Source organism: Mytilus trossulus, chromosome 13 (genome assembly GCF_036588685.1).
Source record: "Mytilus trossulus isolate FHL-02 chromosome 13, PNRI_Mtr1.1.1.hap1, whole genome shotgun sequence".
NCBI classification, from domain to species: domain Eukaryota; kingdom Metazoa; phylum Mollusca; class Bivalvia; order Mytilida; family Mytilidae; genus Mytilus; species Mytilus trossulus.
The window spans coordinates 9,346,225-9,373,120 of record NC_086385.1 but is presented as its reverse complement, the minus strand read 5'-3'; the positions used below and the strand labels follow the sequence as shown (position 1 = coordinate 9,373,120).

Sequence of the window (26,896 nt, the reverse complement as noted above, 5' to 3'; positions counted from 1 at the left end):
TGCATGAAATACATAACTGAGAGATGTGAAAATTGTACCGATACAAAGCTGCATGTTTTTGTTAAATAAAAGCAAAACTTTTGGTTAACAAATTTTAAGTCGTTTTAACAAAAACTGAACTTAAAATTTCTCTCATTTTCTCCCTACCCAAATTACCCCTACCACTTATAATGATGTAGACCGGTCATTGTTATGAAAAGTTGCGCAGTTTGATTGGCTTAAGTAATGTTATGATTAGTTTACCTTTAAAGTGTATACGTGTATGTTGATTAAATCAGACCGTGTAAAAATAAATGTAACAATAGAATTTATAATTAAATTGGGTTTACTCTTACACGAACACGTGATGAGTGAACAGTAAATTAAATGACCTTCAAACTGGACAGCGGACGAGTCCGTATTATTTTTAGCAATGAAACTAAAGGTATGAAAGGTTGTAATTGCGAATTCTTATTTTTCTCAAAATGCTACCTTTTTGGAGCAAATACATTATTTATGGATAGCCTATTCTTGAGAAATTACTGGAAATTAACTAATAAAATGTTTTGTTCCACTAAACAAGTCATTTTTAGATGAGAAACGCTGAAAATCATTTTACGCACGGCTTCGCCATGTAAAATGTTTGTTTATCTTGACAAAAAAAAAAGATTTTTCATTCTAATTTCAATATTGCAATTACAATTAAACCAAAACAAACGTAGTGAGTATTTAAAGACACAATATATCCGATCTACCAATGTTTGTATGCCATAGTTCAATACGATCGTTTGAAAGTCATGATTCTCTACCTCACACAATCCTGTTAGGCACTATAGAAGCCCTGATAATTAAGATAGGCAAAGCCTAATGGGACCGATACTTTTTTTGGCAAAGGTACACATAAACCATAAGCCGAACTACCAACAAAAAATCTTAAACGACCACATAGAATATGAGGCAATATAGGAAAGGTGTACTGACATAAGTAGTCTCTAAACACATTAGCTCCAAATGGAGCTTTCGTTAGTAGAAGCCATATTTACTATGTGTATCAGTGTTATAGAATATGATTACTAAACACTTTCTCATAATTCCAAACAAGACGTACACTTTGAAATTAGATCTCAGCTTCCTACCAAATACAATTGAAGATTGGAACTGAATACCATCAATTATTTCAGAGGTGCTAATGCTGATCATAGGAAAATTCTACAGAAAATCATTTCCCTCTTAATTTTAAACGGCTTTAATCTCTGAAATAAGGAATCAGACCATCCAGTTCACTGACCGATAAACAGTTTGTTATTTTGAAACGGAGCAGCCAGTATCATGATCCTCGATTAAAACAGTGGTGGTAATAAATAAAATCAGATACACCCCTAAGTGAAGGAAAAATACATAACTTAACTCAGCAGAAACGTGTATTTTTAAAAGATGGACATTTCTATATTAATATTGAAACATAAAACACCATAAAAAGACGACCCAAACATTTGTAAACAATTTTTTTTTATATTTTTTATTCAGAAATATCCAAGACTTGTTCATTGGTATCATCCATCCCTGCTCCACTTTTTACTGAGAAACTTCTACAAAATATTAAAAAAAAGAACGAATTAGATGAATGCATGAAATTACGAATTGTAAATTGTAGGTAAATCGATAACAGAACAGTATAAATTGTCCCCCTCGCTGCACATATTTTATCTATCCAAGGTACAAGGACAGTAACTTTAAAAAAGTTCTTAAAACCTTCTATTAATATGAAAGCTTTGAGACAGTTCGATAGGATTTCATTATAATTAACATATCCAAGGGGCACAAGTAGTTAAAGAACCTATTTTCGTAAGTTGCAAACATGTTATTGATATAAACCTAGTATGATCAAAGTTTCATATAATTCTGGTAAGAGTGTTAATGCAATTTCCCATATATCAATATTTCCAAGGTCATAGCTTTTACATGTATTTTCAAAATTTTTTAAATCTGCTTAATGCTTAATAAATTGATATTTTTTTATCTGGTTAAAAAATAAATTACATTTCAGACTCGGGGTAGTTATGGCCTTTAGCATCAAGCGTCAGTCATTTTAAGCTATAGGACAGTTAGCGTTAAATTGATTAAAATGTTACCGTGATTAGTCAAAAAATATCTTTATCGTGATTTGCCACAAATTTCGTTTTTTACATTTAAATTTGAAATATGTAGCAACCTTAAATCATTCGACTTACCTTAATATTCTGAAGCATGAGACGTCTTTGGTAGTTATTTCTTTTCCTTGTTTCAGATGGTACTGTCGTCGTATCCTCAGTTGGTGCTAATGTCGGAGGAATGGTTGTCGCTACCATCGGAGCCTTGGTTGGCGCTTCTGTCGGAGCTAAAGTTGGTGCTGCTGTCGGAGCTAAAGTTGGAGCCATGGTTGGCGCTTCTGTCGGAGCCATAGTTGGCGATGCTGTGGGAGCCATGGTTGGCGCAGCTGTGGGAGCCATGGTTGGCGCTTCTGTCTGAGCCCATGTCGGCGCTGCTGTGGGAGCCAAAGTCGGCGCTGCAGTCGGACCCATGGTTGGCGCTTTAAAAAATAAATAAATCAAACTAAATGCAACAGCAGAAAAGTCACTGTTACAGGGACAATTAATATACTAATCCGGAATGATGTTCATACATAAATAGAGCTTAAAAGTAGAAAATAAAAATAACCAACTTACAAAAAAACATGCACGAGCAAAACCCTCAAATTGTATTTTTCATGACATAAATCTTGAGCGACTGGTTAACGGCCGTTTGTTGCTGGATGACACAATTTGATAAGAGTTTTTCTCGTTTGAATTATTTTACATGTCATTTCGGGGCCTTTTTTTTACTAGCGGTATGGTCTTTGCTAATTGTAAGAGGTCGTACGGTGACTACAGTTAATTTTTGCGTAATTTGGTCTCTTGTGAAGAGTTTCATTGGTAATCCTACCACATTTACGATTTTATATATACATATTTATATCAAATAATGTTCTCATTCAAAATTTTATTTAAAGGCTATCAATAACGCATTGCTATATAGCAACCATGGTCCATGGAGAAATTTCAATCATAGTAAAATTCATGTGCCGAACCATATTTACTGATTGATTAAGGCTTGATTGAAATATAATGCCACTCTTAATAGTAGCACTACTTTACTGTCTGGCAGATTTTACTGGTGGACGAATCTGGAATGCCTTGAGAAACCAGACAGGGGAGGAAAATGATGATGCGAGTCGATTAAGATTGTAGTCGAGCACACCTGCCACGTGCGAGAGTCGAACTCATAACCTCAGTGTCAACAGGCTAGAGTTACAATGCAGTCATCGACCATCGAGCAACCTCCAAAACTAATTTGATAATTGTAACTTACTCTGGTCAAAGATGTCCAAGCTTCGAATCAATCTCTCAGCAAATTGCAGTTTCTCTGGTGCTAAAAACAAAAGCATTATTAGTATGGATTGTGTCTTTTTTCAAAGGTCAAATTGAATAAAAAAAATTAAAAAAAATGCTAAAAAAACTAGCTATCAAACAAGTCAGATGATTTTGTTTTTTTTAACAAACAAAAAATAATCGTAGTAATTATTTTTCAAAAACTTTCCCCGGTGAATATCAAAAATGAGGTTCGCTAGAGTTTGGTAACACAACAACACGTATTTATACCTCATAGGTTCTCAAATTTTTTTATCTTGTGCCTTTTAACACATACAAATTTAAGTTATTGTTTTTAGGGGATACAATTTTAAAATTCCGAAATCAATTCTACTTACATAAAAACTTTGTGAAGAATACCAGCATTTCACTAGTGGACCTGGCATCAAGGAAAGGCTTCAGTTGTGTTATAACTTTCATTGCAAACTTGTGAGTTGTCCTTGTTAAAGTAATATGTAAATCGTCCATAACTGCTGTGGCAGAGTGACGTCCCTTTCCAAGACGCGGTATAATCTTCTTCATAACTTCACTGAAGTGTTGGAACAGTTTGTTTTCATTCCTGGAATGTATAAATGTAAAAGGCGGTTAATTTAATCATAATGGTTTCCAAAAAAAAGCTTATTTGTATAAGCCCCCTCCCCCTTTCAAATTAGTCTCCCATTATACGTCCCTCGCTTTGGGAGGTTACCTTCGTCTTTTTCACATTATATTTGTCATAAACTTTCTCGGGGTGGTTAACTTTCTGCATTTTTTCCTTTATATAAGTCATTCAATGATAAATTTACTGTGGTAGGTTAACCTATCATTCCAATTAAACTTGTACTTATAAAACTACTCTGGGAGGTTACAATTACCTCCCTCGTATAAATCACATTATACTTGTCCTTGTAAAACTACTATGGGAGGTTACAATTACCTCCCTCATATAAATCACATTAAACTTGTCCTTATAAAACTTACTCTGGAAGGTTAACTTCCCTCTTTCCCATTATACTTGAAAACTGTCCTTATAAAACTTACTCTGGAAGGGTTAACTTCCTCTCTTTACCATTATACTTGACAACTGTCCTTATAAAACTTACTCTGGAAGGTTAACTTCCCTCTTTCCCATTATACTTGACAACTGTCCTTATAAAACTTATTCTGGAAGGGTTAACTTCCCTCTTTCCCATTATACTTGACAACTGTCCTTATAAAACTTACTCTGGTAGGTTAACTTCACGCCACTCTTCTCCGTAGATCCTCACGATACGACGAGGGTCTGTACATTCGAACACATCCGGGAAGTACTGAGTTGACCATTTAGACAGCTGGTTTTTAACCTGTGCTAAAGATGCTCCAGTCTCGACCTCACTTCTCACTTCACCTCTGACAAATTCGAGGAAGCAGGCCACATCTGAAATAAAAGTTATTTCTGTAGTTGACAGAAAAAAAACTATCGTTGCCAACTTCTAGGTGGCAGGTTGTTGCTGACCTGTAAATTGCGACCCTCTATGTGACAGGTTGTTGCCAATCTGGATATTTCCACCCTCTTGGTGGCAGGTTGTTGCCAAACTTAAGGCAACAGGTTGTTGGCGACGTGTTAATTACCAATTACCGACGTGGAAATTGCCAACCTTTAGGCGGCAGGTTGTTGCCGACCTGTAAATTGCCAACCTCTAAGCGAAATGTTGTTGCCGACCTGAAAATTGCCAACCTCTAGGTCAAAACCAAAATTAATACTAACTTTATTAATTACCAGTTAGCACATGTTAATGTCTATGAAGTGACAGATATTCTAAACCAGTATAATGTGTATAGTAGACATTTGCGGAAACTGTCATACACCTACGATTAGGATTACAATTACACTTACAGGTAACATTTAAATCTTGGGCTTTCTCAAAGTGTAAAAATAAACCCTGGATCATAAACAATATATAGTAAAACAATATATTATAACGATAGTGATAGTGTAGTTGAACAACGAGTTTTTTTCTAATTTAAAGCAATGTGTTGTATGCGGTGTTATCTAGGTTGGTAATGCTGTAAGTGTACGAAGAATGATAGAATGAACTTACATTATCTAAAAAAAAAAAAAAGATGAGACATACAAAATATCGCGATTGGCGTTGCAGAACCTTGATTGAGACAATTGCTGAAAAAAGTCAACAATACTTTGTGTTAGGAAAGGTACAATCAACCATGGGGCATGTTAGCATGTTTATGCTGAAACAACTTTCTCTCTTTTATTATGTTTTAAGGCGAATGGAGGAAATACAGCGGACGGGTGTTTTTGAGCTATTTATTCTTCATGAAATTTCACTTGCCGTTTGGTATCATTTTGAAATCTTTTATTATTTTCTGAATAGGACAAACACTTTTGTCTTTTTTGTTTGTTTCAATAGAAATTTTATTTACAGCTGTTCGAAAGAAAAAAAAACAGTTATCAACTAATTTCACTATGTCGGAAATATATTTTAAACTCAGTTGAAATATAAGAATATGTGTACTCAAATAGTCAAAACTTTGCTTATATTTTTTCAACAGCAAGAAAGAAAAAAAATGAAAAACACGTACAAAGTTGTTTTTCTATTTATGCAATTCGTATAATAGAGATTTTGGGAATCATTAAGTATGGACGTTTTTTTTGCGGTGTAGATAATTATCCCCCATAGGTTGGACTGGCATGCTCGAGACGTGAGTTTTAACCCCTCCGAGACTAACTATTTTCATGGAATTGTTATATAGAGTGCACCGACGAATCAGGGGTCGATCCAGCCATTTTCAAAAGGGGATTCCAATCCAAGATAAAAAAAACAAAACAAAAAAAACCCGGCAAACGAAAACAGCGCATATGGTCACAACAGATGTTAATCACTGTCTTGGATGTCTCCACAAAGTCCCCATAACTTTATATTTTTTTAATTCTCCGATTGCGTGTTCAACCTTAACTCTATAGTGGGTTATCAGTCTATTTAATTTTCTACATTTTCTCTGCATATTCCGGGGTTTTCTAACAATTTGCTGTTTAGTATAAGCTGTCAGTACTGGATGTCTGTTACGATAAACTTTGTCGCCCAGCAGAAATAGCTCATCCGGGAAAGGTAGTTGTTGTCCAATATTTCGCATCAACATATAATGCTGAGCATCGTTTTGATGTCCATGAAATCCACATTCGACATAACATATCCTGCCTTCGTTCGATATAACAACTTGAGTATGAATGCAGTGAAATTGTCTGTATCCCGAATAACATTGTTCCTGTGGTTCTGTTATCGGCCTATAAATTTCAGTTGAAGTTCCGTCAATAGCCCTACTGCAAACGGAAGTTTCCCCCCCCCCCCCCCCACCTTGTAAGTCCTGCCATTCATCCAAAGAAGGCCAATAAATGAGACGACTATATGTTTCTTCAAAAATAGGTATAAATGCATGAATGTCATCTTTAATAATCGAAACACTAACGTCAAATATTACAGAAAGCATGTGATATGACGGATACGATCGTAACCAGAGCATAAAAAGAAGTATTCTGTTTTCACATGAAGAGGTAGTATCAGCGCCAATGAGACAACTCCCTATCCAAATAACAATTTATTAAAGTAAACTATTATAGGTCAATGTTCGGCCTTCAACATATGCATGCCTTTAGAGTGTCATACTTTAACTACAGTTTAACACAACGACCAATATTACAGGGGCGGATCAAGCCATTTTAAAAAGGGGGAGGGGTTCTAACCCGGGACAAAAAAAAAGGGGGGGGGGGGCTGGTCCAACTACATGTCCCCATTCAAATACATTGATCGTAAAAAAGTTTAAAAAAAAGGGGGTGTTCCAACCACCGGAACCCCCCCCTCTGGATCCGCGCCTGTATTAAATATGTTAATTATGGTTACATGTTTTGCTTGAAAACTCAATTGTTCAACTTTTAAATTCATCATAAAAGAGATACATGTAGCTTACTCTTTAAGACGACCAAAGTTTAAATGTTACCTGTAAGTGTAATCGTAATCCTAATCGTAGGTGTATGCGAGTTTTCGCAAATGTCTAATACCAACCCAAAAAGTGATTAAATAACCATTATCTGTTGTACCTAGCGTAGTGTTCCTTCTTTTCCAAAATGATACGTTGTACCTACCATAGAGTTCTATCTTTTCCAGATGATACGTTGTTCCTACCGTCGAGTTCTATCGTTTCCAGATGATATGTTGTACCTACCGTAGAGTTCTATCTTTTCCAAGATGATACGTTGTACCTAACGTAGAGTTCTATCTTTTCCAGATGATACGTTGTACCTACCGTAGAGTTCCTTCTTTTCCAGATGATACGTTGTACCTACCGTAGAGTTCCTTCTTTTCCAGATGATACGTTGTACCTACCGTAGAGTTCCTTCTTTTCCAGATGATACGTTGTACCTACCGTAGAGTTCCTTCTTTTCCGGATGATACGTTGTACCTACCGTAGAGTTCCTTCTTTTCCGGATGATACGTTGTACCTACCGTAGAGTTCCTTCTTTTCCGGATGATACGTTGTACCTACCGTAGAGTTCCTTCTTTTCCAGATGATACGTTGTACCTACCGTAGAGTTCCTTCTTTTCCAGATGATACGTTGTACCTACCGTAGAGTTCCTTCTTTTCCGGATGATACGTTGTACCTACCGTAGAGTTCCTTCTTTTCCGGATGATACGTTGTACCTACCGTAGAGTTCCTTCTTTTCCGGATGATTCGTTGTACCTTCCGTAGAGTTCCGTCTTTTTCATACGTTGTACCTACCGTAGAGTTCCTTCTTTTCCAGATGATACGTTGTAACTACCGTAGAGTTCTGTCTTTTCCAGATGATACGCTGTACCTACCGTAGAGTTCCGTCTTTTCCAGATGATATGCTACATCTTCACGTAAAGTTTGTTGGAGAACCCAAAAAACTTTTCCAACAATTTTTCCAAGCCTTGATTTTGGATCTTTCATGTCATTCTTTCCACCTCTTGTTGCCCTCTTTCCCTTAATTGATGGTTTAGGAACGGATATAGTTGATCCTAATTGATCAATAACCGTTTGGATCTCATTCCAGGCTCCTGCCATAAAATTAGTCGTAGTATTCCGCAACACATCTGAAATAAAATTAAATTTTGTTGCCGTACGTAGATCTTTGCTTTTGTCGTATAAACTTAAGAAAAAAAACTCCGAAGAAAAATCGACAGGCAGTATGACCTTATACTTTACGCATGCGCTAACTGCAACTCAGCAGCAGATAAATAATTCACTCAGCCGTTCAGTCTTTGCTGCTTTATGTGGCATGCGTAGCAGTGAAATCATGCCAGGAAAGACTCCTTGACATTTCAAAAATGGAGTCCAGTAATTTACCACCACACCATCGACACGGTTCACAAAATTAATAAGGTACGCTTGCCACCACCAACAAATCATCTTGGGTGGGGTGAGACAGGTGCATGTTTATTTTCATATCAAATTGTTTGATTGAGGATTTATTGAGAAAAAAAAAAAAAATTGTTAAAGAAAATTATGAAACAGTATTGATTATGGTAAAGTATAATGAAAGATTGACATATCGAGGAAATACGGTTGAATTTTATTTTGTATTTTTCTTTAAAAAAAAAAATGGGGTTTGTCTACAATTTGTTATTAAATGCGAGACAAAACGAGAAATCGGGAGAATTTAAAAGCTACTTACCGATCATCATTTGATTCAATTGTGTCCCTTTGCACTGATAACGGTCTGCAAGAAGAGTCTTGGAAAAGTCTCCCATGAATATTCTAATTGCTTTATCTAAACCGGACTTCCCTTTCTTTTTCCAGAATTTATCCAACAAAGGTTCATACGTAGCAGCGTCATAACCAGTCATTTCTGTAAAAAAAAAGGGGGAGGGCTTAGATCTTAGAAAATGGTTTTAACCGTGTCAAGTTTATAGGTAAGGAACTTTGGTCAGTTTAATCTTACTGTGTAAAGATTAATCGTCAAAAACGAGTCCACCCCCTCTTCCTGGATGAGTATCGCTCGGTATAAAGATAGTGACAAATATAATTCCTTCCCATGTTAAAATGAGCACAATGCATGGCATGAAAGAATCTTAATTCGTTCATATAATTACGAAGTTGTTTGTACAACTATTTTGTTTTTTTTCTGCATTAGATATCGAGTCGGTTCAATTAATGCATTTCTAATAGATATCCAAAAATTGGAAATGCCATGGAAGTGTTTTAGAATGAATATAGTTTTTTTCAAGTATGTTGTGCAGTCTTTCATTTAGAAAGTGTATCAATAGACTATGATAGTAAAAACAAACAAAAACACCGGTATATAAGTTGATTGATTGATGAATGGGCTAACGAGTGTTGAGTCAGTTTTATCGTGACTCCGGAATTGGGTGTTTTTAAGCTCGGGATTTCGGAATTAACCCTTTCGAGATCCGGGAATTCTCTTTTCGAATTTCGGGATGTCGGGATATAAATTTATCTAAATTCGGGACCTCGGGATTTCGGGTTATTAAGCCTAAGAGTTCGGGATCAAGACCCCTCCTAACCCCGCCCCCTTTATTGATGGAAGATTCTATGTTTGATCTTATTACTAAAAAACTACGTTAAATCTACCTACCTTTGCTATCCGTTTTGGGAAATCTTCTAAAAAATGAAAGCAGTTTATAAAAAGCAGGTTTAATGCATTTATCTTTGTCTTCACCAGATCCAGAATCGTCCTCGTTAGATTCAGATCCACCACTTGATGGGCTGGGGGTAGATGTCTTGCCGCCAATTTCTCTACGAAACGATTTGTACACATTTGGTGTAGTAGGCGTAGATTTGGTTGTTATCTCGCTAGACATATCGTCATCTGGTTATAAAGAAAAAAACAAAATAAAAGCACCCATAATCTATTAAAAATAGACCAGGAAAATATCAACACATTTTTTAGGCAAATCAGTGAAGAGTTAGAAGGGAGCTACCATTTGATTTTTAGGGGGGCTACAATAAAATATTATCTTTTGACTTTTTTGTTGTTGTAATCTCTAGTCTGCATTACTATTCGGACCATATTCGGAACCGGTGCCTTAATTTTTTTTAGTTCATCCCCACTTTTTTTACATTGTCATTCTGCCTTTTTATATTGCCAAGATGGTCATCCTGCCTTTTTTTAACTAAAATTTTTTTTTTCATCTTAGACCCCCCCCTAAAAAAGCAAATGCTAGCTAACGGTGGACATGAAAATTCATACCAATATAGTCAAAAATTGGGATAAGAAATCTCAGCCAAAAAATTTACCAGAAATGAAGGACAGTCTCGTTCAAGGGGATATAATACTTACTGCCAAAGATGTCTAAACTTTTAACCAATTTTTCAGCAAACTGTAGTTCACTAGGATCCGAGGCTGAAAAAGAGATAGTCGGTTCAGTATTTATTAAGATCAGTCCGATTTCTTCGACAGATGAGGGCACGTGAGCTTACAAACAGGACCTATAATTTCAGAAGATAATTTGTTCTATCAATTTGTTTTAACTGATGTGAATATTGTTTCCTGTTAGAAAATCTATTATTCCTGTAAGAAAAATTTATCATTCCTGTAGGAAAATCATCATTTCTGTAGGAAAATCATCATTCCTGTAGGAAAATCATCATTCCTGTAGGAAAAATTTATCTTTCCTGTAGGAAACATTTATTATTCCTGTAGGAAAAATGTATCATTCCTGTAGGAAAACTATTTAATGATCATTTTTTGGTAAGCATCATTCATTCGACAGGACCTTGTAATAAGAAAACCCAATATGCTTTTCAAGTGAAGATTGTTCCATCATTTCAATTGCAAATCATTCAAATCCTGTCCCGTTTCAAAATATTCAAGAGAATAATTATACATATGTGAAAGTGTGCAAAATTCCGCAAAAAAAAAGAACATTCCATAAGAAAGCTGTTTGACTCTATACATAAATTTAAAAAACCGAAAATATATGCTATTCTCAAAATTATTTGCACAATGAGTGTAACAAGTTGTGAATGGGAGCGTTCGAATAGTGTGCTCGGATTACTAAAAAATATGTTTACATGCTTGCAATGGGCCAGGATCGACTAAATGGACTTGCACTGATGCACATGCATTACAATTTAGATTTAGAACTTGACATGATTGTTGCCATGTTTGCACGCAGGCGTCCAAGAAAAATGAAATTAGAATCAATTTTATAAATCATGTGTATCTTGTGTATTCTATTTTCATGATGCCAATAAAAACTAGAGGCTCCAAAGAGCCTGTGTCGCTCACCTTGGTCTATGTGAATATTAAACAAAGGAAGCAGATGGATTCATGACAAAATTGTGTTTTGGTGATGGTGATGTGTTTGTAAATCTTACTTTACTAAAGAGTCTTGCTGCTTACATTTATCTCTATCTATAATGAACTTGGCCCAGTAGTTTCAGTGGAAAATGTTAATAAAAATTTACAAATTTTATGAAAATTGTTAAAAATTGACTATAAAGGACAATAACTCCTTAGGGGGTCAATTGACCATTTCCGTCATGTTCACTTATTTGTAAATCTTACTTTGCTGAACATAATTGCTGTTTACAGTTTATCTCTATCTATAATAATATTCAAGATAATAACCAAAAACACCAAAATTTCCTTAAAATTACCGATTCAGGGGCAGCAACCCAACAATGGGTTGTCAGATTCATCTGAAAATTGTAGGGCAGATAGATCTTAATTTGTTAAACAATTTTACCTCATGTCGGATTTGCTCTAAATGCTTCGGTTTTTGAGTTATAAGCCAAAAACTGCATTTTACCCCTATGTTCGATTTTTAGCTGTGGCGGCCATCTTGATTTGATAGTCGGGTCACCAGACACATTTTTAAAACAAGATACCCCAAAGATGATTGTTGCCAAGTCTGGATTAATTTGGCCCAGTAGTTTCAGAGGAGAAGATTTTTGTAAAAGATAACTAAGATTTACGAAAAATGATTAAAAATTGACTATAAAGGGCAATAACTCCTAAACGGGTCAACTGACCATTTCGGTCATGATGACTTATTTGTAAATCTAACTTTGCTGAACATTATTGCTGTTTACAGTTTATCTCTTTCTATAATAATATTTAAGATTATAACCAAAAACTGCAAAATATCCACAAAATTACCAATTCAGGGGCAGCAACCCAACAACGGGTTGACCGATTCATCTGAAAATTTCAGGGCAGATAGATCTTGACCTGCTAAACATTTTTACCCCATGTCAGATTTCCTCTAAATACTTTGGTTTTTGAGTTATAAGCCAAAAACTGCATTTTACCCCTATGTTCTATTTTTAGCCGTGGCGGCCATCTTGGTTGGTTGACCGGGTCACGCCACACATTTTTTAAACTAGATACCCCAATGATGATTGTGGTCAAGTTTGGTTCAATTTGGCCCAGTAGTTTCAGAGGAGAAGATTTTTGTAAAAGTTAACAACGACGACGGACGACGGACGACAGACGACGGACGACGGACGACGGACGCAAAGTGATGGGAAAAGCTCACTTGGCCCTTCGGGCCAGGTGAGCTAAAAATGAATTTTATTTTAAGATTTCAAAAGGTGACCACCCCCTGACAAATTCCTGGATCTGCCCCTGATTTGAAAGCATAGCTTAAGTCAATCAACACTTAATTAGGAAGAACAAAGTTTGCACAAACGAGAAATTCTGTTTCCGAATTAAATCTCTTGTTCCAATAAAACAAAAAGTTTCATTAAAACATTCTGAAAATCAATAGCACATATTTAGAAATTAAATTATACAAAAAAATATCGATTTATCCTAATTTTACCATAAAAAAATGTACACACATTCAATATATGTTATCCTCTTTATTTAAACAAATGGGATATTTTAAAACAAGTGTATTTGAGTAACCAGCTAAAAGTTTGAAAACCTGGAAAAATACTTACATAAAAATTTCTGAAAGAACTCGACCATTTCATCGTCCGATTGTGCTTCATGGAATGGCTTTAATTCATTAAAAACTTTCACTACAAACTTCTGAATTGTTCTTGATAAAGTGATATGTAATGTGTCATAAAGCGTCTGCAAATCCTTGCGAAACTTTGGTAAAAATTTCTTCAAAGATCGACTGACTAGTTGGAATACTTCGTTCTCTTTTCTGAAATTATTTAAAAAAAAAAGCATCTTTGGAAGACTGTGTTGCAGTGATATTGTTGGCTTTTTTCAAAACTACCTCTACCTTTTTTTATTGGGAAAATATGCGTCATTTTTATCAAATTGGGAAATTTATAATAAACCATGAATTTGACTGGAACTTCAATTTGCAGACCCCCTTTCAAGAGGTAAACCCTCATTTGAAATAGGACCCCTTACTGTCAGTGATGATACATAAATGAACCCTCAAATCTGCACATAGTGATTTTAGGCATAAAAAATGATTAAATGATTGTATTTCAGTTTGTATTCATGCACAATTACTACTGAGACTGCAGTGTTTGGGAAAAAAAGAGGTCTTTTTGGGAATAATTTTAAGCCATTTTTTTTCAAATTGGGATTTTTCTCCAAGGAAAAAAGCCTGTCTTCTCCATTAATTTAGGGCAAACAATATCACTTTGTTGCAAGGTGTTACGTAAAGGCAAACTAAAAGGAGCTCAATTTCTGGATGTTGAAGTGAAAAAATGAATAAAACATATGAATTCCACTTAAACAAACATTTTACCCCTGACATCTCTGAACACAACAAGAAAACATTAATGACACAACGGGACAAATATTTTTTTTTCCAAAGGGATAATACAAAAGTGAAAAATAATTATCAGAAGAAATGTTTTAAAAGATAAATCTTTCGTCTAATTGAATTAACCAAATTCCTGCATGCGATACCACACCAACCGACTTTCTTTATTACATCTTTAGTGCACTTACTCTGGAAGATTAATTCCTTGCCAATTTTCCCTATAGATCTCGACAACACGACGAGGGTCTGTACATTGAAACACGGAAGGGAAGTCTCGTGTTGACCATTCAGCAAACATCTGTTTAATCTGTTCTAATGTTGTAACATCAGCCTCGGCCTCACGTCTTAGATTTTGCCTTACAAATCTTAGGTAGCAGGCGACATCTAAAATAAGCAAGATGGTGTATACGTGTGTAATGTGCAGCTATTTGTAAACCCCTACGTAGTCCGAGATTACTCTGACGTCCAACGGCTGTTATGCAAGACAAGCTGGGGCCGTGGGTCCGTCCGAGATTACTCTGACGTCCAACGGCTGTTATGCCAGACAAGCTGGGTCCGTGGGTCCGAGATTACTCTGACGTCCAACGGATGTTATGCCAGACAAGCTGGGTCCGTGGGTCCGAGATTACTCTGACGTCCAACGGCTGTTATGCCAGACAAGCTGGGGCCGTGGGTCCGTCCACGGCCCCAGCTTGTCTGGCATAACAGCCGTTGGACGTCAGAGTAATCTCGGACTAACCCCTACGGTACTTATCATTAGAAAATATCGAAATGCTATGCTACGTCTATGCGGTGGACATGCTCATATGGAGGAAATAATACCCTCGTCTTTTTATACAATTGTGTTTCAGAAAATATTAAAACAGATGATATCTTTTTCAGTCCGACCAAATTTGGCAAAATATCACCTAATGGTATGAATAGAACGGATAACTGGGTATTTCTTAACAGAAAAGGGCAGAGTTATTTCACGAACCCGATAAACAACAAAGAAAAAGTAATCATCAAATCATTATGTGTATTAAGTATTTATGTCTTCGTGGTCTTTTGTTTTTTTTTGCTGAATACAAACATTAAGGTACATGTAGTTCGACTTGTATAAGAAATACACTTGGAGTGATCAGAGTATAGCTTAGAATTTCAAAATAACAACACGAGTACATGGGGTACGTAACCTGAATCGAACCCCAGCATTTGTAAACAGATAAGATTCTGTAACACTTTGTTCTATTACGTACCACTAAATTCCTGAGACTCCATTCCAAAGGGTGCATTTTCATGTAATATAGCGTAGACCACCATAAAAGCATCTGTTACGATGTCTTCAACTTTGGTTTTGGGGTTTTTCATATCCAATAGATCTTTGCTTGAATTTTTTCCATCCTTTGATTTAGGCTTTATCTGGTCAATTGCAGACTTAAAACTTATCAATTCTTCTGGCATGAAGCTGTTGCTTCGGATCTTCAATATAGCTATATTAAAAGTGAAATAAATGTTATATTAAGTATACTCGACCATATAAGGCATAAAATTTATTCGATTCTTTGAAAATTATCGTGACAGTATATAAGACATATAAAAATTATACTAAATAAGATTTTCAAAAAAGCGACATAATGTATTCGAATCTTTGAAAATTATCATGACATTATAAGAAATACAAATATTATACTAAATAAGATTTTCAAAAAAGCGAACTTATACTAATATAAGTAATCTATCGCAATTAAGGCAAAACGTAAATAAAAAAATACTAAAGAGTTGTGCCAGGTAAAGCAATTTGGGCATTTTGTTTAGCTCAAAAAGAAATAATGGATACTTACAGATTATTATCTGATTAAGTTGTGTTCCTTTACAGTGGTAACGCTCTACAAAAAGGGACCTGGAAAAGTCCTTCATGAAAATATCCAGGGCTTTATCTACACCAATCTTGTCTTTGGTGTCCCAAAATTGATCTAACAACGGTTCAAACAAATCAGCTTCATAACCATTCAGTTCTGAAAAAAAAAATAATACGAATTACTTGGTCTGAAAAATAAAATGAATTACTTGATCTGGAAAAAAATCATTTATCATTTAGTCTGAAAATAACATGAAGCTATTTTTACCTTTTACAAAAAGCTGGTTTTATTTTATACAATAAAGCTTTTTTTGCCTAAACAATAAAGCTATATTAACCATATACAATAAAGCAATTTTTACCTTATACAATAAAGCTTTTGTTCACTATAAATTAAAGCTATTTTTACCTTAAACAATAAAGCTATTTTGCCTACCTCTGCTTTCCGTTTTGGGAAATCCTCTGAAAACTGAAAGCAGTTTATAAAAATCTGGTTTAATGCATTTAGCTTCGTCTTCCATTGATCCCGATTCTTCTTCACTAGAACCAGATGTCTGCTCACTCCGTCCAGTGACCGATAGTTCAACATCCTCATTCCTTTGTTCCATTGGAGATACTATAGAAAATAAGAAAATGAGGAATGAATGTCTATGAGACAAATTTCCAACAGAGACCAAACCAAATATAAGTTAACTTAAGGTCACTGTACAGTCTTCAACAATGAATATTGACTATTTTTCAGGGTCGTTTGTACGCCACCTATAGAGAACTAACACGTTCCTGATCCCATAAGCCTCATGCCCGTGCAGAAACACAACAGGGGGTTTGTTTTGATTTCAGACATTGAGGTCCTATATAGTATTGAAAAACTATTCGTTGGTGCTTATCAAACACCCATAATAGTTACTTAGGTTATTGTACAGTCTCTTAACAATGAGCAAAACGAAAAACTCGAACGGAAGTTTTGTTTTAGGCGTTCTTCTCCTAGTTTATTCTATCTGGAATAGCTAGTTATACTTTACTCTGAACTTTCATGTAACATGCGACAAATTAAACAGATACTAGTACTGTGCGAGTATAAAACACTTTTGTGAGCTCTGAAAACGCCAATCATGGTTAGAATGTACGAGAAGCTGAAATGTCAATATTAAATGAGGCCCCTCATGGGGGGGGGGGGGGGGGGGGGTCCTAGTAATCACATAATCACCATGTTTTTGTCAATATAATCACATAATCATTAAATATTTGCTTATCTTTAGTAATCAAATAATCATAAACTAAAAATACAGTCCTAGGTAATCAAATAATCATGAAATATTTGGCTTAATAATCAAATAATCATTAAAAAAACGGCCAAGTAATCACATAATCAAAAACCCCATGAGGGCCATCAAATGTCAATATTAAATGTACAATTAGCTGTATTCCTTATGCTTGTAATTCAAATGTTTGGTTAACTTGTAATCATTTTTTAAGAATAACCTTTACAGCCGATTTCATTGAGTGTGAAGCCAAAGGCAATATCAGAAGATAAATCTGTTGGACTAGGCTACTTCGAAAGGTGGGTAGTATACCCGACCTAATTACTTCACGGTTCAGCTAACAAGCAAGCTAACCAAAAATATTACCTTTGGCTACATTCAATGAAATCGGCTGCATATGTTTACCTTCGTTGCAACGCTAGAGCAAACATTTATACGTAGAAAGCAGACAATCTTACCAAACATTTAAATTACATGCATTAGGAAACAAATCTCAAATTCTCTTGCGGTAATATTTACTTGCTCTGCCACCCTTGTCTGGATATGGATTTGATTTCATCCCCCGGGATTTAAATCCCTCCAATCCTGAAAAAAAAATGCAGAAGACTAAATGTGCGCAAAAGAGAGAAAAAAAATCTGAGGGAATTTTTTTTAAGTACATGCATATATACATAAATATAAACAATAGGATTTGGTATGATTGCCAATGAGACAACTCTCCACAACAGACCAAAATGACACAGAAATTAAAAACTATAGGTCACCGTACGGCCTTCAACAATGAGCAAAGCCCATACCGCATAGTCAACTATAAAAGGCCCCGATATAACAATGTAATGCAATTCAAACAAAAAAACTAACGGCCTTATTTATATTTAAAAAAAATGAACGAAAAACAAATATGCAACACAAAAACAAACAACCATGATTGAATTACAGGCTCCTGATTTGAGACACACACATACATACATGTGGCGGGGTTTATATAGTTTAGAAAATTGTAAACTTTTCTTGATTTTTCTATTCATTTTTTTTCATTCCTGCAGAAGGGGCAAAAATAAACTAAGTTGGTTAAACGTGTGAGAAGCTCCCCTCATATTATCAATGTTGGTGAGTGGTATTGATTTAAATTAACAATAGACATCTGCAAACAATTAAAGGTGATTTAAACTGTAACTGAGTGGGTAAAAGTCGTGTGTTTGTTTATTTTGCCATCTTCTGCAGACGGTAAAAAACATGCACGTCAAAATCTCGTTCAGCTCTTATATATACCCTATATACGGGTAGGGGTAATAAATATAAAAGGCAAAACCGATAATTTATTTAAACATATTCATATTTTTTCAACGAGTGTCCAAAAAAATTTAAAATAAATGTAAAAGTTCAAAATGAAGAAAATTAAATATGGAAAGGGTGAATCACAAGCCACAGAAGACAGAAACATTCGGTCTAATAAAGGTATACTATAAGAAAAAGAATAAGAATATCCCTATAAAGAGTTTTGATCACACATACTAGTACATAAGATTAGACATTAATTAGTGTCATACAAGAAAACACCGTCGTTTAATACTATTTAAAATGTTATAGAAGACCAAGACAGAACCAGAGAATACAATTTGTTTAAAATATACAATTCAAAATAATATACTTCTCAACTGTATTATATTTAGGGCTAATTTGCATTTATTATGTTTGAACTTCTCCTAATTTCAGATTTTTAGATAAATACTTTCACAATCATTTATACACATTTAAATGTTATTGTGTAAATAGTCATGCAAACTTTGAAAAATTGTCTAATCTAAAAGATTGAAAATATATAAAATTATATTCTAGCAAGAGAAATAACAGCTAATTTCCCAATGCTTGTAGAGTAAATGCATGCTCTGTTTGTATGCACATTAATTCAAGCTTTGTGATTAACATTGACATTTTCAAACAATATAATAATTTAATAATCTTTATTGCAAAATTACACCCATGAGGGTCAAGCAATACAATCAAACAATAATTTTATACTAATATAGACAGGCATAGTTAAACCTTATATATGAATTTGATTGCACGTTATCCCAATAAAAATTGTACTATATACAAACAAAGCAAGCAAACTAACAAAAGTCTTGCTTTACACGTATTATGAAATTAGCTGTAAAAGTTATAAAACTTACCTTCGATGAAACACAGAACGAATATAACTCCAACGAACTTCATCCTGGAAGTCTCTGCTGAAAAGTGGTACGATTTTGTGTTTTATAGTGTCCTATAAAATGCCGTGCACGAAATTTACATTATTTTATATTTGGCGCGTAAATTTGCTCAGGGGTTTAAAACAGGTTGATTACACCATTAAAAAACAATTTGACATAATCAAAATTTAATTACATTTTGATGAAATAGTTTCAAATCACTGTCATTTTTTTTCAAAGTTTTTGTTATATATTTAATTATTGTTTGATATTAAATATATGTTAAAGGTAATCATATAACGACATCCCATTTGTGTACCTCAAAACTAGGAACAACGTTAACGCATATCAATGGTCTGCATTAATTCCAACAGTTCAAAAAGAAATTAAGAATAACGGGTTTTTCATTGAAAAAAAAATAATTTGTTTATCATCAATTTTGCTTCTTGAACATGTTTGCCTGCAAACTAAAATAATAGAAGTCTACAGTATCTTTTATAGGGTTAAATGAAGTGTACAAAAATCATAAAAAAGGCCAAAGGAAAAAAAAAACAACAAAAAACATACAGAAATCAACCCAAACATTTAAACAGATATTGATGGCTGTCGAAAAAAGCATGTTTCTAGACTCGGAACATACATGATAGTTTCGATACAGATTTAAAAATGTTTCTATTTTTATAAATCTTTTTTTTTTTTTTTTTTTTTTTTTTTAGCTTTTAGCGATTTATTTAAAAGAATCATGAAGAATGATAAATATCACGTGACATAAACTACATCTTTTTTCGTTTTTATTTTTTTATACATCTTGAGCAGGAAAGGTTGCTTACTATAGGGAGATAAAGCTACAAAAGAAAAAGGATTGAGATGGCACACAAACCAGTCTTAATTAAGTATGTTAAGTTAAAGTCATTGACCAAGCAAGTCGGTATATACGATTTAATCTGCACGTAGGAGTTCGGGTTAAAGGGTCATCCTGCAGATCGTTCAGATTAAATCGTATATACCGATTTGATTGGCCAATAACTGTTTCAACACATGACGCCATCAATTACGTGAACGTTTTAGAAATGTGGACGATTTCCGCAATCCACGGATCCTAGGAAAGTTTCTTGTAGGGTAATAAAAGGGGGAAATACGAAAGTTTTAAACTAACTTTTTTTTATAATTAGACTTATTCTAAAATTGCGATTTAATGGTAGATTTTTTTTTATCGTTTCTGTTAAATGTATTCCCAATTTTTATTTAATTGGTGACGATTAAGACTTAAACAAATTGTGTAATATCAAATGATCGGTGTATGCAAAAAATTATAACTGAAAGGGTTATTGAGTTTGGATCAATTGCTTTTGAATTTCTTTCCCTCAACGATGTGCTTAGAGAAAAATGAACCGAGAAGATGTTATATTACTTAAATTTGAAATGTTAAATAAACAGAAAATACATTTTTCTTTCTTATCTTTCACTCCGAAAACCCCAGAAACTTCTTTTTATCTACTGTATTAATTTTTAAGACACGTCCATCTAAATGAAGTCTGATTCATCTCCAGGTAATCCTCCTGTTTTGAAACTAACTCAAAAAGGATCCTCATTAAATTAGATCCAAAAATAGTCACTTTATAGGAATAGATATTCAAAAAGTCATTAAAAATTCCATTGACTCTAAAACTAATCCAAATCAGATTTCTAAGATACATTTCTTTTTTGGCAGAAATATCCAAAAATTGTTTTAACTATCTTTTGTACACAAAATATGATGAAATATTTTAGGTCCCAGCTTAGATAAAATATAGAAATGAGAGACCTTTCTTTTTTCCCCATTTTGAAACTACGATGTTTGTACAAAGTTCAACTTTGTCGTAATTTTAAGGCAAATGGCGGATTCAGCTAGGGATGGGGGCGAATACGGATTGGACAAAGTATCGTGTTTTAGCATCATGGTCCGAGTACACAGACGAATATAGTCCCTAGTGTGGACAGTGTGTAACTTGTCATACCCCTTCCAAATGTATTTCTTCATGTTTTATGCCTCAAGTAGCAAGAAGGGGGGATACAATTAAACTGTAAACAAATTTGATTCATGAATTATTATGTAAAGTAGGGATTTGGTCCAGTTGAAAAAGGTCAAAAATTAGCATTTCGGAAGCTGTTAAAAGATTTCAAGACCCCCTTTACATAAAATTGTCCATATTTTGAGTTGGAGCTGATGAAGTTTTCTATAACTTCGATATAATTTGTCCCAAAAGTAGTACAACACACTGTAAAAATTTATTGAGAAAGCGCAGGTTGGATTTTTTTTATTTCCATTTGTTGTTTAAAAGAAATGCACTACAAAATAACTGTGTACTCGGACCTCATAATATGGTAATATTGCTTTTATTCTCGCGAGACTCGGTGATTTTTTTTTATTTTGTAGAATAACGCCCCTTTCAAAATCCGGGAACCGTCCCTAAAGGTAAAAATAGATTTGAACTGTGCAGTATATCTGAGGTAGTTAATGCACACCTTTGCTGTGCATTATCCAGATTATAGCACAGTAAGAACAAAGATTTTACCTATGTCATGAGTTAACATATATATGACCAAAAAAAATCGATAAAGTCCAAAACGGTTGACTTTACTGAACAGTAACATACATCTACAAAATAAAAGAAAAAATATTAGAAAAAAATTGTAAGGGTTCCTCGGAACCCAGTGTCTCGCCTACTTTTGCTATTAATCGCAGGCCCAACAAAAATAAGGAAAAAAATCAATAAAATTATTCCTCTTGATACTATCTTTTGATTGTCATGATTGTAAGAAGCTTCTGTCCAAGTTTGGTAAAATCCAGGATAGTTTATGAATCTAATAAATGTTTTAAAAAAGGTAACTGCATGCAGACTGTATGTAATGTTAACTGGAAGAAAAACTAAGTCTATTTATAAGTAAAACACGGATACACAGGTACAAAATTTTAACAAAATTTCCTTCTAGATATTAGCTTTTGACCAAAAACAAGCTTCTGTCCAAGTTTGGTACAAATCCAAAATAGTATAAGACATTTATTAAAATTTTAAAAACTTTAACCACAGAGTGGATGTGTTGTTCCTGGCAGAAAATATAAGTCCATTTAAAAGTAAAATACGGAAAAAATGGAATTTTATTTTTACAAAATTTACTTCTGGATTCTTCTATGATACTATGTTATCATAATAAACAAGCTTCTGTCCAAGTTTGGTAGAAATCAAGTATAGATTAAAGTTATTAAAATTTCAAAACCTTTAACCACAGAGTGAATATTTGTGGACGCCGCCGACGACGACGACGACGGAATGTAGGATTGCTATGTCTCGCTTTTTCGACTAAAGTCGAAGGCTCGAAAAAATGATATCATGTTGCTACATGCAAGTTTTTTTCAATGATATGCCTGTCGAACAGGCTTTCAGTGTGAATTTATCTCGATAAATGAAAAGGGCGGGAGAACAACCTTTTATATTCGAGTAGACCGAACTACTTACAAAAAGAAACGTTTGCAAATACATACGCTAAAGATTCAAAATGAAATGAATGCTATATATGATAAACATACACACATAAATCTGACCACATTTAGAAAACGTTGTACATATAAAATGTACAATGTATATCCTCATTATTATTAAAAGAAATTAGTATTACATTAAAATAATTATGTACCTAATCTATGACAAGGAGGTGGTATCACAAAGTTATTTATTACTTATTTTTATAGGCATGCAGTCAATGGGCTTCCCTGAGAACAATTTATGTACGATAATCGGACGATGTTATGCTATTAATAAGACAATTTTAGGGGACATAAGCTCTCTACACACTTGCATCCGCCACTAGATAGCGATTATATATGTCAGGCGAGGTAAAGTGCCATTGTAGACTTATGCTTATATCTAACAAGTGTGGACACAGATCAGTGTAGATAGTATGTTTGGATGCAGAATGAATTTGATCGTTGTTGAAATTGATACGGTAACCTTTAGCTGCTAACTTCTATGGCATTTTGTTTGTGTTGAAGAGTTGTCATCGACAATCCTACCACATTTATTTTCATATTTAGCCTGATTTTAATGTATTATTGTACGGTTGTACTCTTGCAGACGAAAAAGAAATATTTTACAATGCGTACAAAAATACTAGTGAAAATTAATTTAAAATACTGATCAGCACTTTAACTTAAGGGTTCCAGTAGGTCACGTTAATTAAACCATTGCTTAAACATACATCCCAATCCATTTATTTAATATAATCAGCTTAGATTAATTATAAAAATAAGAAAGTGTGGTATGATTGTCAATGAAACACCGCTACTCTCTACCAGAGACCAAATTACTAGTTAATTACAGACCGTTGTACGGCCTTCAACAATAAGCAAACCCATACCGCATTAAAAGCTATAATAGGCCCCAAAATAACCAATGTGAAACAATTCAAAAATGAGAAAGAACAGCTCAAGAAAACAAAATGAGTATATGTGATATGTAGAAACGACAACTGAATCACAAGCTCCACAGTGAGGTCTATTTTATTAGTGTTTAAGACATTACTCCGTTTTTTCATCTATAAAACCAGGAGCTTATCAAGTTGCATGGTTGAACAGTTTGTTTATAACGATGTGTTTTGGGTTTTAGTGGAGTCTTGATGATAAAAGACAAAGATAAATAACAAATCCGCCAGGATTAGAAGTCTCATAAGTCATAAGAAACGAGATTTGCGGAGTAGGAATTGCAGACCTTTTTGGTACTTGTGCTTTTGGAGTTTGGGTTGTGAATCGTGCGTCTGACGTAAATACAAAATTATATCCTGGTATCTATGAGTTTTTTTACAACTACTGGGTCGATGCCACTGCTGCATGTGGAGTTTTAATTTATCGAGGGGATAACCAGCCCAGAAGTCAGCACTTCTGTGCCGACATGAATTACGTATCATTGATATGGTAATATTTAAAAATAAGCGGTTTACAAAATTTTTTAATTTATGAAACACTTAAGGCTTTTTTTACCTAGGGAATGGATTATTTCCTTCGCTATATTTGACAAAACTTTTCGGAATTTGGTCCTCAATGCTCTTCAACTTCTTTATTTGGCGTTTTTAACTTTTTTTGGATTCGTTAGTCACTGATGCTGCTTTATAGACGAAACGCGTGTCTGGCGTAAATACAAAATTATATCCTGGTATCTATATTAATAAGTGTATTTGAGCAATCTTTCAATAACGTTTTCCGGGAAGCTCTTTTTTTATAGGCAGTTACAAAATGTACATTTTATTTCGTATGGTTCTTATTTTCTTTGGTACATGTATATTTTTCTCAATATATTGTAATCAACGTAGTCAATCATGGTAACTTGAGGATGTAGACCTTGGTTAAGGGAAATAACTCTTATAATCATCAGTACGTTTGTGTCAACCATTTTCATAAATATATTGTAAGCTTCTAGGTAACATAGATTATTTTTAATCTGTTTCAGGTAAATGCTTAAAATACATTGATGAACTCGACTTTTACAAACGCTTAACTGATTTAAAGAGTTATCTCCCTTAAGAAACTGTATAATCGTTAACTTGACAAGCGACTTGTAAAACAATGGGCAGTCAATTTGTTTAGTCTAAGAAACCTTAGAGGTAAAGTGGAGGGTTGAGATCTCACAAACATGTTTAACCCCGCCGCATTTTTGCGCCTGTCCCAAGTTAGGAGCCTCTGGCCTTTGTTAGTCTTGTATTATTTTAATTTTAGTTTGTGTACAATTTGGAAATTAGTATGGCGTTCATTATCACTGAACTAGTATATATTTGTTTAGGGTCCAGTTGAAAGAATTTCTCGATACATTGAAGACCTGTTGGTGACCTTCAGATCTGCTGTTGTTTTTTTCTATGGTCGGGCTGTTCTCTTTGGCACATTCCCCATTTCCATTCTTAATTTTACTTTGAAAACGGAAGGTATTTATAGGCACAATATTCGACTGACAAAAAACGTGTTCTAAAACTAATATTAAATAAAGTTTAGAATGGAAATATGAACATTTCAAAGAGACAATCAGTGAGCAGATAACAACCGTAGACCACCAATTAGTCTTCAATGTAGCGCAAAAATCCAGCATCCGGAGGTGGGCCAATAAAAAAGTGTACTAGTTCAGTAAAAATAGAGACGTAATACCAAGATCCATAACATGAATAAACTAAAAATTAAAAAACCGCACAACTAACAAAGGCCAGAGGCTCTCGACTTGGGACAGACGCATTAAAGTGGCATGTTAAACATGTTCGTTGAGATCTAAACCCCTACCATATACCTCTAGCCAATGTAGAATAAACTCAGTTTAAAAGAAGTACGTGTCCAATGTCCGAATAGGTAATACTGAAGTCGATATATATGCAAGGCCGATTATAATGTACAATTGTCAGGCATTTTCTTGTGTTTTATTTTACTGGGGGTGCATATTGAAAAGTTCAAATAACTAGCAAACGTGAAGGTGTTACGAATAGACCACTCGTTAAATTCCGACAACACACACGATTGATAAATGATCTATTTTTGATCAATCGTGCAGATGTTGGAAAAATAGAGGGCACATCATCATTCCAGTTGCATCTCCCAGGTTCAGCAATGTTCCGAAAGTATTTAAACTTCTTTCTGCAACTTCGTTAGGAGAACATAAATTCCTAGATATATCACAAAATGAGCTAAGGTAACACGGTGTAACACGGTCAAAAATAGCTTAAAATCTTAAGTAACGAAGTAAAATTCACTTATTATGACGATAGCACAGGACGGTACTATAAATAAGCAACAACCCATGTATAAATGACGAGACCAGAGATATTCAAGAAATCAACAACTAACAAAGGGACACGACTTATTTAAGATGAATGTTCGGACCTTTCTTAAGATTACTATAGGATCTTGGTTTTACTCATTGTATAAGCTTACTATAGGATCTTGATTTCACTCATTGTATAAGCTTACTATAGGATCTTGGTTTTACTCATTGTATAAGCTTACTATAGGATCTTGGTTTTACTCATTGTATAAGCTTACTATAGGATCTTGGTTTCACTCATTGTATAAGCTTACTATAGGATCTTGGTTTTACTCATTGTATAAGCTTACTATAGGATCTTGGTTTTACTCATTGTATAAGCTTACTATAGGATCTTGGTTTTACTCATTGTATAAGCTTACTATAGGATCTTGGTTTTACTCATTGTATAAAGCCTTACGATGACCTATTTTTTCGGACATCTACGTCACTAGTCTGGTTTCCGATGGATAGTAGTCTCATTGGAAACCAAACCACCTGATATTCTTATATAGATCGTTACCGCCATGTATTGATATTTAAAAGTGAAGTGTTGAAATGCATTTGAATGTCTAACAAATTTGTTACTTGTTGAAAAAGATGGACGTACGAAAGATACCAGGGGGACAGTCAAACTAATCGATTGAAAATAACTGAAAACGCCATGGCTGAA

The 26,896-nt window shown here is 34.3% G+C and overlaps 1 protein-coding gene across 2 annotated transcripts; it reads right to left on the bottom strand.

Moving 5' to 3' along the window:
- Positions 1 to 1,471: 1,471 nt before the first annotated feature.
- Positions 1,472 to 19,519, bottom strand: LOC134694051 (uncharacterized). 2 transcript variants are annotated; one of them, XM_063555047.1, is made up of 16 exons: positions 19,397 to 19,519; positions 17,742 to 17,807; positions 16,397 to 16,576; positions 15,944 to 16,117; positions 15,359 to 15,592; positions 14,309 to 14,504; positions 13,330 to 13,541; positions 10,721 to 10,783; positions 10,016 to 10,249; positions 9,095 to 9,268; positions 8,259 to 8,513; positions 4,629 to 4,821; positions 3,764 to 3,984; positions 3,367 to 3,426; positions 2,211 to 2,548; positions 1,472 to 1,568 (listed from the first exon to the last, which is right to left on the bottom strand). In XM_063555047.1, exons 1-16 carry the CDS (start codon positions 19,437 to 19,439, stop codon positions 1,533 to 1,535), a joined length of 2,679 nt encoding a protein of 892 aa, XP_063411117.1. In that variant the 5' UTR covers positions 19,440 to 19,519; the 3' UTR covers positions 1,472 to 1,532. The 2 variants fall into 2 exon arrangements, with proteins under 2 accessions (XP_063411117.1, XP_063411118.1); XM_063555048.1 differs by lacking the exon at positions 17,742 to 17,807 and having other exon boundaries at positions 19,397 to 19,515.
- Positions 19,520 to 26,896: the final 7,377 nt, after the last annotated feature.